The following is a 14,610-nucleotide window of genomic DNA, read 5'->3' on the forward strand; positions in this document are numbered from 1 at the left end:
GATCTTAAAGTCATCTCAAAATTAGCAACTTTTTAATAGAGCATTTTTGAAATTCATGAAATAAAACGTTTTAATTAGAATAATGAATTATATATATAACTTTATTAACTTTCCAAATTATGCTTTTTTAATTATATAAAATTATACGTACTTTTTTAAGTAATAACTGTATTCAGCAGAGAAAGCCTCCCCCCCCCCCCACCTTAGTTATAAAATTCTTTAATTCAATTAGTTTATGCATTTAAATCCAGTGAGGAACTAAGAGCAACACCAATCATGTTAAAGAATTTTACAACAGTTGTAAAATTGCTTTTTCTGTAAATGCACCCTCATAAATTTTTAAAATTTAAACACTGCAATCCTAATGCTAATTTTTTACTTGCATCATTATTCTATCAATGCGACGATATATCTCATCATACAACAACTGTCTTCTCTCAGAGATCATTAGGAAAAACGCGTTATAATATTTATAATATTTCCTCTTTAATATTATAATATCTAACGTGTACTTTTGTTTTTTACAATATCTAACTTTCTGGCATATACAACATCGTCTTACACTTAAATAAAGCTTGCTGCGATTCGTCGTTAATCATGCCGTGTGCTTATCACGTGGAAGCGGCCGATGATAAGACTGCGCTTCCCGGAATATCAGTGCGAAGCGTTTTGCATGGTAAAAGCTTACAAAGGAAAGTCAATTTCTTTCTCCAAAGAAATGGTCCAGCAATATCTTTGTTCTGTTATTATTTATGTGTTTTGACGCGTGTCAATTAGCGATTTCAATCAACGAACCGAACAATGGCATTGGATAGCATTAATTCTGTTACGTCGTTTTGAATAGCGATTATCAGCATGTTTACTTTGCTCACGAGACGTTGTGTCATGAAATCATTTACATGCATTTCAACGTCATCGCTGATATGCACTTGCGATGCCTTTAGCAGTAAGGTCGATCGGCGATCACATATTGAGATATTTCAAGAATAGCATCGAGTGAACAAAGCATTCGTTTGAACACTAATGTATTCTTCTTTAGGTTTTTGGAAATCAATTGTTAGTCTTATTTACATTGCATAATATATCCTCATAATATTTAAAAAGTATATATTTAGAATTAAATAATTTCTTTAAAAGTCTGTGGAAAAAAAATCAATTTAAATATTTAATTAGGCCAACATATATTTTATTTGCTATTTTCTTTCTTTATTTATGCATCAGTTAGTAAAAAATTATTTTGTATTCTCTAAAAGCATCGCAATTCATTTATCGTTCTGTATAATGGTCTGTTTTATTAAAACGTTTTTTATTGGTATTCGTATATTCTAATCAAGTAGATATACTAGTTTACCCAGGAAATGCAATTTAGTTCTACTTTGAGTTAATTATATACAATTAATTTATAATAATCACGCAACCTTGTTGTATAATAATAATTGGAGTAACCTTCTATTCCCCGAGGCGTTAATTCGATTGGTAATAAGCGATGCTGGAAACTGCGGCCGATATCGCCATTCCTGACATTTTGCCTTGAACACTCACGACTCCCGCTTATCGACATTCGCTCCGCCGTGACTTCGCGTCGTGAAATAATTTCTATATTTAGTACACGACTCGGTAGGTTTCCGCGTATACGATCGGCAAATTCGGGAAATGGACGAGTCATCGATACGCCCGGGAGACGACGAGCGTGACTCGATCTTCCCATTTGTTCCTCTTACACGCGGTCGTGACTGAATTCGCCTCTTAAAGACACGATGCGATCGCGCAATGAATCACGCAATACGTGTTCTTGCTATACGCTGACATTTATACACCTTACTCTCGGCGAGCTATCTCGTGATTGTCTTCGAGATGCATCATGCCCCGAGCGAAATTGCGCAGGCATATTAAATTTAAGCGCCGATAAATCAACAAACGATTTCGAGAGTCCTTCAGCTCCGAAGAGCGCGGAGAATTAACGAGCGCGTATATAAAATTATTATACGCTCAACTTGATTGTGATAAAAGGGATTAGCGGCGATTTTTACGCAGATCGCACACGGTGTTTGTATCCACGAGTTTCAATTTTCTGCAAGATTTACACACGGCTGCAGCGCCGGCATCGTATGTTCGCGCGCTGTACGCGAGCGCGATTGTAATCGCATTACATTTTTTTTATGAATGGTAAACGAGACCGGGATTATGCATGAATATATGTACGACCGGATAGATATATGGAGGAGATTACCGTCGCCGGTGGTAATGGCACATTGTGCGTACTTTAGAGCGCTCGTAGATATTAGGTGCGCAGGCATCGGATACGAGACGCACGCTGCTCCCAATCGTATGCATGAGACCGCAACGGGAGGCCGGGGATCTCAATTCAGTTCTCCCTCCCGAAACAAGATTCCCTCCGAGTTCGCGCTTACTTCTTCGTCCGTGTATCACGTACCTCTCAGATACACCGTTCGCTAACGTTAGCGATCGAAGGAAGTCACAAATTTTAAAATTCGTCCGGATATTGTTGAAGCAAAGCACGTTCGCTCAAGTCATTTAGAAAACCCATGGAAAGGTCCTCACGTAGCGGATCGTAATAGATCGAACGCGCAGATTACAAAGATATTAATCGGAGCGGTACGGGTGTGACGAACGGCCTACGCAACACGCAGTCACTTCAGTGACCTAACGCAACTTAAGAGACGTTCTGCATCACGAAGTGTCTCCTCATAGACGAATCGATCGTACCTCATCAGATCGTCGCACCTATTTATCATTTCATCCTTGTTGTTTATCAAATGTTAAACAAAAAACAAGCTCGAACATTGTAAACGTAAACTGAACCGCGTTCCTACAGATTCACGTAGGAAAGATTAGTACTTGTTGTATATTGGGATACACAAATTATTCTTTTAACACTAACAAGATTTTTGTCGATATCTCAGTTATATACTTATATATGTATTTTAGTTAAAAAATAATATAGATAAGTAAAATTGGAAAAATAATATAACTGAGCAGCCAATATTAAAAAGTTTCGTTATTGCTAAAAAGTAATTAGTGCATTAGGAAAAGATTCTGATTGCATTAATGGGAATTCTGGTTAAAAATAAATGAATCAGAATTTTCTATTTGAATCTATTATAATTCAAGAGATACCAGAGATAATTCTGATTGACGTAATCTTCTAGTTCATTAATTTTCAACCAGAAATTTACTCAATATATATCCCTAGGTACAACATGCTTTCTGGATAGATACATTATATTAAAGAAAAATTTTTTTATCTTAATATATGTTTTTTTATAGTACTGACTAAACAGTTATTTATAGTAAATAAATATTTATTCAATAAAAAATAATTAAATCGTTAAACATTAACGGTTCTTATGCAAAACATATAAATATACGTTTATATTTAGGAAATATATTTAGTTAATATATAATACAATATTTAAATAAATATTTATTAAAATTTAGTATTTTTTTCAGTCTCCCAAATGTCTGGTTGACTTTGCATGAAAAACATGAAAAATAAAAGAGAAGAATCTATGACTTTTTTTTTGTATACGATGATGCGAATGGATAAACGGGAACAAAATTCAAATTCGTCTCGATCCAATCGTGGCTCTCTCGCTCTCAGTTTCTGCAAAGTGTATATAAGGGAGACGCGTCCGTAATTTTAGATCTCGAGTTAAAAACTCGCGATATCGGGTGACCGCGCGCGACGGAAATCGATCGCGCCGAACGATCGAGGAAGGTGGGCGTACAAGTGAGGGTCCCATGTTCTATTCCGAGGATTGATGGCAATCGAGCTTTAATCCCTATGAACGGTGGAATTAACGAGCGCGCGAACGCGAGCGCTCGTAAAGCTTGCACCAAGCTGGCCTAAATATAAGCGCCCACGAGAGAAACCTCTCCCGTAAGGCCTCGTACGTAATCCGGACTTCCTGCGCGGTTTACCTCACACCAACGTTTCCCCTCCTTGTTGCAAAAGTGACATGCCGTTTCGTCATTTGTCAAATAACATTTTAATATAAACACTTTCCTTATCCCTTCAGAAACAGTAACGATTCATGAGGTACGTATATCTGCGTAAAAATGAGTTACTCATATTCAGCCAACCTTTTTTTCAGTGTGCGGAAATAGACTGACTAAATATACATACTAATCTGAGTTTTCGATCAGAAAGTATAATCACCTGGATATACGGTTAAGTACTTTTATAGGAGTACAATTTATAATATTTTTTTAAAGTCATAAAACATCTGGTCATTAATTAAAATTTTACATTTATATAATAGTGTTGATAAAAATTGTCAACAAAAATATGTGGATTATGTTCCAAAAATTCCATTTTATTAAATACCTACATATAATGTATACAAAATTATACCCCCTCCTTTCGTCTAATAATTTTTCCTTTCTCCTAGATAATTTTTTTAAGTATACATATAGATATACATATGCATTCTTCTTTTGTGATTCAAGTATGGTAACTTTACTTGGACATACCATAGATTTATCATACAATAGATGTCGATCAAAATTATCTTATTTTCCTTAAAAATACTATAGAAATCTAAGGAATAACTGAACAATTCCAATCGGAATCTATTCCGAATAATTCTATAATACATTACGTGCCTTAGAATGATTATAGCAGCAGAAAGATAAGATTGTCGTCAATTTTTTACCGATTGAAAATTCATACCTTCTTTTAAATATAGAGTAAATTTATAATTTCAAATACTAATAAATTGTAGAACAATTAATAACATACGTGTAGTTAATCATTTCATTTATAAAACTAATAACATACAATACGTAACTAATCATTCTATTTACAAAAATAAATAATCCAGATAATTATTCACACAAAAGGAAAATTAAGTTTAATGAATTTATCTCATTTCTGTGGATTAATAGTCTTAGATTTGGAAATCATTTTTTTCTATCACTGAATAATACTATGCTGTGGGAATGTAAGCGTGCCCATTTCACGGTTGATCGCTAATCGGTCGCAAGCCGCAGGCAGGCGGTCTTTGATGCAACGTTCCATTGTGTCGTCATTGGCACTGACGTCGATTTTCCCGTGAATATGACGATGCGGGCGGCGCTATTAGCCGCGTTTTCCCGTTTCGTCGATATTATTTATAATCGTCGCCAACTGACGACGTGCGGGAGCCGAAGGAGCAGAAACGTTTATTCGTAGCCCGTCGCGAGCGTGAGTCACGAAATTCGAGAACGAGCACGTTCACCGTTCGCGCGTCAGATTGCGACGGGAAGAGAATATCATAACGCTTCTCTAGGGGTTGTAACCGTCCCTGCAAACGTCCCCGGAGAGTACTTATCGATGATGGACGGAGGATTATCGTTGGTTATTAAAACCCAAGATGTAACACGAGATGGAAATCCTCATCTCACCGGATGATATTTCGAACGGAAGATCAGACCGCCGTTCTGACTTGCAACGACTAACGACATTTATTTTGTAACAAGGAATGCAAGAGCAACACTGAAACGCTGCTATCGTAAAACTCTCTTAAAGTCGTGAAAGTAACGTGAAAACAAATTTTAATATTTTTTATTCGTAAATAAATATATGTAGTCACGAAACTAATAGGAAATATTCAACGTTTTTAATTACCGAGCGACTCATCTTGAATCATTTATATCATGTTGATAAAATCATAATATTTTAACTTTCCCAAAAAAACATCTACACTTTTCGCAAGAAATGTTTAGTTACAAAACTAATTATAACGACAGTGCAGTATCATATCGATCAAATTATTCTTCAAATTATTCAGATGTTACAAATGTTGTGCATTACGCCACTGGTAGTTTTATTGTTATCCAAATACAAACATACGTTTTCAGTGCCGTGTATAACAGTGCGTATGTAAAACCCAAATTTTTAATATCTGGACAACACTGAAAGAAATCGTCGAAATAATAACACACTGCTCAGACGATTAGTTTTATGATGTTTATTTGCGAGAAGTATACGTTTTTGGAAACGATAAAATACTACCGTAAATGACTTTTATCAACGTGATGATGCAGGTAAAATTTGAGATGAGAGAACCACATGATACTTTAAAACGTCTAATATTTCCTATTTCGCGAGTGAGTCAATCGTATGTGTAACCAAGCGATGAGTCAAACACCTGACAAGTTGAACATTTACCTATTAAGGAAAACATCCGTCTAATTGTATTGCATCAGTTCCATTTATACAGTATTTACTTATGTAAAAATTTTATGACTCTCAAAAATATATAAAAAATTAAACTATAATAATTATAACTGAATTCACTTTCCAATTGCGTTATAACATCAGTCTCTCCGCATTGCTTCACGTCTTGCATAGTTTTAATACATTATACATTATATTTATATACATATATATATACAATATATATATGTATATATACAGAGAGAGAGAGCGTTTTCGTATTTAATATTCAAATTTTAATGGAGAGGAGGAGGGGTATTCTAAGATATGATTACTTAGTGATTATTTAGTGATATGAGTATTTATATATGTAGTATAGAGAGTATATAAGTGCATAGATATGACAATACAACACAGTGCTCCATTTTCTAAGATATATTCCGTGTGTCATCGAATTATGCTACGCCTCTTCCAAAGTGACGAATAAGTTATTAAGATTTACTCCGTGACGCATTGACATTCGACGGTACCCTCTTTTACGATCAGGATTTTAATTTTGATTATTATTTATATTTTCAGATTTTTCTTGTCACGATATCGTACATTTAATGACGACAAATCAAAATGGTTTAATTGATTTAATATTAGACAACGCGTGTTATATCGTTTCATTTCGCCGATTTTGAATTATTATTTCATCTTAAGTGCTTTCCGGCAAGAGACATAGATGACACAGTGTAACACAATGAATTATTATCCTTCTTGTTTACCAACGTTAAACAAAGATAAAATAATCACTGCGTTACACTGTGTTTCTCTTGCTGGAAAGCACTCGTTTCTCAGAGATCTTCATCACGATGAAGAAAAAAAAGAGCCTCACCATCCGCGGGCGTATCTGTCACGATACGTCGACACAGCAAACCCAAACATAGATCTCTCCTCCATACGATACACCGCATAATGTTTCGTCTCGACGTTGAAGCCGTCGGCGACGTGCCAGGTTGGCGAACCGACGATCGCGAGCCCGACGAGGAGACTCGCCCAGAGAAGCCTCGTCGACGACATCCTGTCCTCTGGTCTGGCGTGTCACTGGCCGCACTACGAGCACTCTGTCACTGTGTCGAGTCACTTTCATATATGAGAACCGATCGCGCGAAAGACGAGGGCACGAAAAGAATTAGTAATAATAAGCAAAGAGCGAGGGCAACAACGCGACACGACGTGGTATCGAACTAGGAGAACGTCTTGAATTAACGTTAACTGCGTACGGTTACGCGAGTTAGCCGGTAGCAGCTGCACCACCAGCCGACGACATGTGTCTTCCACGAGGCCCTCGAGAGACCGACGACGAGGAAGGGTAAGGAGGAAGGGAGGGAGAAAGAGAGCCGGAGAAGTCTGCTTGACGGACGCCCGCGGATAGACTGAGTGGAGCACGACTCTTTTGGGTAGTCTTCGCTCACTCGAGGGCCGAAGAGACTCCCACCCACGGCGCGGTGCTGCCCGCTGATCTTAGCCAACGTGCGTCGCGACGTCGTCTGCGATAAGCGTCGTCGCGCTACTGTATCAATCGCTGACCGATTTTCCGTATTGCAACGGTCGTATAACGATTATGGCGATTTTGAAAAAAAAAAAAAAGAAATTTATGTTCTTGTTTAAGACAATCTATTATGACGATTCAGAATAGAATTCTATTGTATTTCGAATATTTCGATATATCCGTGGTGTACTTTACAGCCATCATATAGACAATCGCAATGATTCGAGTGATAATAAAATTCAAGATATTTTAATAACAAAAAATTATTGAAGAATCGAAATTGCATATATTTATGTAAAATATATACACTTTTAGAAATTTCGTAATGAATTTAAGTAACATTGTATGTAAAACGGAAGCTTATAATTATAAAGTAACTAAAAAGTAATAAATGGTTTAATTGAAAATTAACACTTATACTTAATTTCTTGTAATTACTTAAATTTCATGTAAATCTATATGAAATTTTGTGAAAAATATATTAACTTTCACAAAATTTTATGTAAAGTACTATATTAAATTTTATGTACATAAACACTTATTACGTAAATACACTTTTCAATTACAAATACATTAATTTAATGTAATATCATGAAATTAAATAAAATATATTTGTATAACTTAAAAATACATTAAATTTCATGATATTTTTAATTCTCTTATCTGTAAGTGTAGGAATAATATGTTCTGATAGAAATAATATGTTCATAAAAAATTATCTACATAATCATCTAGATGAAGAAATATCTTTATCTTATTTTTATCTAGATTAAGATAAGATAAAGACATTTCTTTGTCTAGATTAATAAAGACATTTCTTTCTCTAAATATGATTACCTAGATAATTTTATCTAGATAACGGAAAACACTGTTCTTATAACATTTATCTCCGATAAGCGCATTCAAATCTGTTCTTCAGTCTAATTCATTTAAATAGCCTAATTCATATATTGTCTAATTTATATTTTTTAATAAATACAATAATTTCGCGCATGTGATCTAAACAAATTATGTCAGTTTCTACTAATGTATTTATTTTACTTTACCTTTGGGCACTTTATTATGGAAATGTTCGGAATGGATTCTGATCAGAATTATTCCTTTTTTCCTAAACAACATAATAGGAATCTAAGGAATAATTAATAATAACATTAAGAGAAGACTTGACAATAATAATTAAAAATTAATATAATTTCACGGACAATGAGCCGAAATAAAAATATTACAGTTAAAAAGAACAAAGAAGATATATATAAATTAATGAAAAATAAACACATAACATAACAAACGTTTCGACACCGATCGGGTCATTATCTCAATGTTAACAAATTCTTAAAGAAAATTTAACAGAAATTAAAATATTTAGTTTTTACAAATGATTCGAAAAGTCTTAAAAATTGTGTTATTCGTTAGGATGATTGCAAAATTGTAGTCAATTATCATAAACATCAAAGTCAATTTAAGGTTGTCCATTATTTAAAATTAGTTGAGTAGTCAAAAATGTCACAATGATTAAGACGGTGCGACAATTACCAAATATTATATAAAACGTATCGAAGTATAAAATAAAATTATAATAAAGTTAAACTGTCGTCGCAAAAAACAGATAATAAAAATAATAATATAATACCTTGTTAAATGAAGAAATATTATGAGATTCGAATGGAGCAATTTGCAAAGAATTAACAGAATATTTTAAAAGACGTTTCTTCGACGAGGTACCGCAACACAATGGCAAAAAAACAAAAAGGAAACCGAAAGAGAGGTATTAACTGGAATTATTACCCAGTATCCGAATTCGGCAATGACTACATGAATCCATTTCTATCTAGTATTTCAATTCTCAAGAAATTAAAATAGATACAAATGGATTCATATAATTATTACTGAATCAAAAATTTTGATTTTTTGGATATTGGGTAAATAATTCCGATCGGAATCCATTCCGAACACTTCCATGGCTACGTTCGAAAATATCACTCAGGTTTTCCCGAGTATCATCTTATCCTTGTTGTTCATTCAATGTTAAACAAGGATAAGACGAGGTACTCGGGTGATAAGTGTGGTTTAATGTGGTTTAACTCATATTCTTCATCTTTTTCTAATTTTTAGAAAAAAATGAAGAATTGGAATTGAAATTAAAATTAAACTATATTGGTACGGGTATTACTCGTAAAATGTATTAACGTAAAAAGATTTATATTTAAAATACGTTTCATTATATTTCTGATGTTAATCTATGTATATTCTTTGAATATATGCTACACTTTGATTGGTACTGCCATTTTAAGGATTTATGTATATGAACCAATGAAAAGATAGTCTAACGATTGTTTCAGACTCGATATTTTAGGGATACTACACAATGAACGAACGAACGCAACGCGCCAAACGTATTATTTTGTAACTAAAATGCAAACGTGATTTATCCTAACCTAAATTAATGATATAGGACTAGCCGTCAAAGAAATTTAAAATCTGTTTTCTCATTTTCTTCTTGCTCTTTTGCATAACCTGATAAATTCTCATGAATTTATATAGATTATTTGCAAGCTATCGTTATACGAGAGACATTTTGATGGTTTAATAAACGAAGTACTTGTACATACACGTGCTGAAATCCTTGTATAAACAGTTATGTGTAAACGGAAATTTTCGAGAAAAGATCTGTGTTTTTGTATAGTTAACTAAGTGAACAATGGAGGTGATTAATATACATCTTTCTTTTTAAGCTTTTAATCATAGTTTCGTAAAATCAGTATTGTTTGTCCATGTCGGTGTTAAAATGCTAGATGTTAAATTGTTGTTTTGTCCATACAAACTATAAAACTTTTGTATCAAGGAAACATGTACTATTAAAGAAATCATTAGGTGACAAATATACAAGTTGATAGAATGTAAGTTTTTAAATGTTTTAAATTAGTTTTTTAGTATTTTTAGTAGTCTATTGCAGCACTTCTCAATTTTGCATCTACTTTAATTCTGTAAAAGGAATTTTTATTTTGTTTAGTAAATTTAGAACTTTATATCGATTTGTAATATTCTCAATTTGGATCACTTTAGCAACTAAACAAATTACATAATAATAATGATTATTTAAATTATAGGTAATGTGTGATATATTACCAAAATCAATTGCAAATCTTGCAATAATGGAACAAACAAACAATGAAGCTGTAAATGTCACCGAGCCAAGCAATGAAGCTGTAAATTTTACAGAGCCAAGCAATGAAGCTGTAAATATTACAGAGTCAAGCAATGAAGCTGTAAATGTCATAGAGCCAAGCAATGAAGCTGTAAATATCCTAAAAAATTTAAATTTAGAAGATGCTGATACAGCAGAGTCTCCTTGCATTTATAATTATATCTGGTCAAAAGTACCGAAGATGTTATGTGTAGCAACTAAGGAATACGAGTCTACTGAGAATTTTACAAAAGGTTGTCAATGGTCCCCAGATGGAACATGCTTGCTTGTACCATCGGAAGACTTTAGGATACGTCTTTATGAGCTTCCTAGAGAATTGTACTCTGGTCAAATTCCATCTGACTTTGTACAGACCAATTTTACATCTGCTTTGACTATTAAAGAAGGTGGCCTCATATATGACACATGCTGGTATCCCTTTATGAATTCATGGGAACCTACAACATGTTGTTTTCTTAGTACCAGTAGAGAGAGCCCTATTCATTTGTGGGATGCATTTACAGGAGAATTACGTGCAACATATCGAGCTTATAATCAGTTAGTAATAGTAACATTTACTTACTTGAGTTTTCAATACAACTTGACAAGAATATTTAAAAAAATTTTAAAAAGGTATATCTTTTTTTAGAGTTGATGAAGTAGAAGCATCTATTAGTGTTCAATTTGTAGATTCAGGGAAGCAAATATGGTGTGGCTTCAAGAACATTGTGAGAACTTTTGATACGGATCATCCTGGACGTCAAATAAGCGATATTTACTTTAAACATGAGTTTCCAAATATGATTGGATTGGTTTCATGTATCCGTGAAAATCCAATCATGCCAGGCTTAGTTGCCTTTGGTACATATTCTAAATGTATCGGTATGTATCTGTGATAAGATTTATTTAAATATATAGAATTTTTGATCTTGTATGTTTGTTAAAAAAGTTGTAATTTTTTATACATATATATATGAAGGTTTGTATAAAGACGGGCCATTATGCACTTTTAAAACTGAAAGTGGTGTAACACAAATTGAATTTAGTTCTTGCGGAATGAAGTTATACTCCGTTGTTCGGAAAAATAGTGAATTTCTATGTTGGGATCTCCGTAATCCTGGAAATATTCTTTATTCTCTTGAAGGAAGGCAATCAGACACTAATCAAAGAATACAGTTTGCTATTACACCTGATAGTAAACAAATAATCTCTGGTCAGTTTAAAAAATATAAAATGATAAATATATAGTATAATGTAATATATCTCATTATTAATGTTATATATTCCATAGGTAGTGTTGATGGAAATATCATTGTATGGGAATTACCAGAAATTACAAATTACGATGAAGAGAATTTGAATCCAAAATATAAAATAAGATTATCCAAAGACTGCATAAACGGAGTAAGCTTACATAAAAATTTACCTATAATAGCAACCAGTTCTGGACAGAGACAATATGAGAAACAAATTGAAAGCAAGAATAGGGATAATAGCGTGAGATTATGGTGGACTTCTTCATGAATATAGCTTTAAATAATTTTTTATTTATACATGTAATTATTAACCATATATATAGTTTTTGAATAAAACAAAAACAAATCTGAACATTTCAGATGATGTGCAGCTTGTGTGATAGTGATTGATTCGTAGTTATTTTATGTTCGATCCTCAATCCATGTATGCCTAGGATGGTACATGAGACAATTAATGATTGATTCGTGATTGTGCTCTGATTCTAATCCTCACTTGATAGTTCTGTTTTTTATTCTTGCTGTTTGAACTAATGCACATAATACAATAAGTTGAAACGAAATAAATATCAAACATTTATTCCATTTTAACTTATTGCATCGTGTGCACTAGTTCAGGCAGTACAGGAATAAAAACAACAGTTCTACATATATCCAACAAAAAGATTGATTGGAACTAATGATAATAAGCGAAGAAGAGTGTAAATAGTAATCTGTTTCGGGAACTCTTATTTAATATGTAAATATTTGTACAGATATATACTACTCAACAAAATCTAAGGAACATTTTCGAACACGCTAAAAATTGAGCAATATTTAGAACACTGTAACTCGATTTAAAATTATCGCAGACAAAAAATTTACATAAAAAAGCATTTTAAAAGTTGAAATTTCTACTTTCAAAATCTATAATCGAAATTTCAATATGACTGATACTTTACGGAGTTATACGAACATAAATGGATATTCGTCAAATTTTTCACAAACTTCACAAAGTTCTATGGCGTAAGGTAAAGATTCACTCTTTCGACTGCTGTAAACGGCAATTTCGTGTAATTTTTATCTTACGTCATAGAACTTTGTAAATTGTTTGTAATAAGGCTCAATAAGTTTTTAAAAACTAATATAGAGAAACAGGACAATGAGCCAATAAATTCGATCTTTTTTTAAAATAATTTTTTTTTTAAACGCGTATATTCCTTTATATAGAATCTCGATTGAATAACTATCCTAAGCGTCTAAGGTAGGCTTCCATTACAATGCCTTACTCTTTGACTATCCTTACTGATGAGTCCAGTAGTGGAAGCTGGGACGAAACGCCATAATTAAGATGAACTTTGTATAATAATTAGTTTGTCCACGTTTGTCCACCCATTATTTTCGTTTGTCCATCCTACATACACTGTATGTTTATTATATTTTTCGTAATAGTGTAAAATAACCACTTGGGGGTGTTACAATTTATTTCTGTATAACTGTTTTTTGGAAAGTGGACAAATGAAAATAACGGGTGGACAAACGTGGACAAACAGTGGAGAAACGAATGCAATAATGATTTTACCAATATTCGCATTTAAGGTGCCAACTTCACAAAGCAGCTCTGTGAAGTTGGAATCTCTAAATGCGAATATTGGTAAAATCATAATTGCATTCGTTTGTCCACTGCTTGTCCACGTTTGTCCACCCCTTATTTTCGTTTGTCCACCCTATGTTTAGTATATTTTACGTAATAGTGTAAAATAATCACTTGGGGGTGTTACAATTTTTTTTGTGCATAACTTCTTTGTGTATGGTGGACAGACGAAAATAATGGGTGGACAAACGTGGACAAACAGTGGACAAACGAATGCAATAATGATTTTACCAATATTCGCATTTAAGGTGCCAACTTCACAAAGCAGCTCTGTGAAATTGAAATCTCTAAATTCGAATATTGGTAAAATCATTATTTCATTCGTTTGTCCACTGTTTGTCCACGTTTGTCCACCCTATGTTTACTATATTTTTCGTAATAGTGTAAAATAATCACTTGGGTGTGTTACAATGTTTTTTTGTATAACTGTTTTTTGGAGAGTTTTCGACCTTTCAACGATACGATTTTATCGGCGAGACGGCGGGGCACGAAAATGAACATGGTACGTAGTTCCCGCAGCTCGAAAATGGACGTTGGTGCCGCTAGTGTACGGGGAGTTAGAAGCATTCACATGGCCGCTCTCAGGTTTCTCTCTGGTTCGTGGTCGAGACCATTTTACCAAGCAAATGGATGATTTACCAAGCAATGGACGCACCAAACACAATGGGTGCATCCAGAAGCACGATCGCTCATTGAGCTCTTGTATACCTGTTTGGTTTTATTTTAGACCTAATGGAATATGCCAATCAGATAAAAAAGCTCATTGAGCGCTTAGTAAGCGGTCATGCTTCTGGATGCACCTAATGCGAGGGAATAGCGATAGCGATAAGTTTTAACCTATCA

The 14,610-nt window shown here is 33.5% G+C and overlaps 2 protein-coding genes across 3 annotated transcripts in view; one reads left to right on the forward strand and one right to left on the reverse strand.

Moving 5' to 3' along the window:
• The window catches only part of if (integrin subunit alpha inflated), an 83,455-nt gene extending 75,890 nt beyond the window's left edge, over nucleotides 1-7,565 (reverse strand). Inside the window, exon 1 of the mRNA XM_018537596.1 lies at nucleotides 7,041-7,565. Within this exon, the coding sequence (XP_018393098.1) occupies nucleotides 7,041-7,225 (185 nt within the window). The 5' untranslated portion in view covers nucleotides 7,226-7,565. The remainder of the gene's footprint in view (nucleotides 1-7,040) is intronic.
• A 2,726-nt stretch (nucleotides 7,566-10,291) lies between these two features.
• Nucleotides 10,292-12,503, forward strand: WDR79 (Telomerase Cajal body protein 1 homolog). Of its 2 annotated transcripts, none has more exons than XM_018537251.1 (5): nucleotides 10,292-10,401; nucleotides 10,805-11,439; nucleotides 11,531-11,763; nucleotides 11,861-12,094; nucleotides 12,173-12,503. In XM_018537251.1, the coding sequence occupies exons 1-5, from the start codon at nucleotides 10,396-10,398 to the stop codon at nucleotides 12,403-12,405; spliced, it is 1,341 nt and encodes a 446-aa protein (XP_018392753.1). In that variant the 5' UTR covers nucleotides 10,292-10,395; the 3' UTR covers nucleotides 12,406-12,503. The 2 variants fall into 2 exon arrangements, with proteins under 2 accessions (XP_018392753.1, XP_018392756.1); XM_018537254.1 differs by lacking the exon at nucleotides 10,292-10,401 and adding an exon at nucleotides 10,573-10,594.
• The last annotated feature ends 2,107 nt before the right edge of the window (nucleotides 12,504-14,610 follow it).

This window comes from Cyphomyrmex costatus, unplaced genomic scaffold, assembly GCF_001594065.2.
Source record: "Cyphomyrmex costatus isolate MS0001 unplaced genomic scaffold, Ccosl1.0 scaffold100, whole genome shotgun sequence".
NCBI classification, from domain to species: domain Eukaryota; kingdom Metazoa; phylum Arthropoda; class Insecta; order Hymenoptera; family Formicidae; genus Cyphomyrmex; species Cyphomyrmex costatus.

Bases quoted from the DNA above. Each gene is read 5' to 3' on its own strand.
- WDR79 (XM_018537251.1), top strand. The intron at 11,764-11,860 runs GTATGTATCTGT...ATATATATGAAG, and splicing joins TACATATTCTAAATGTATCG to GTTTGTATAAAGACGGGCCA. The intron at 12,095-12,172 runs GTCAGTTTAAAA...TATATTCCATAG, and splicing joins TAGTAAACAAATAATCTCTG to GTAGTGTTGATGGAAATATC.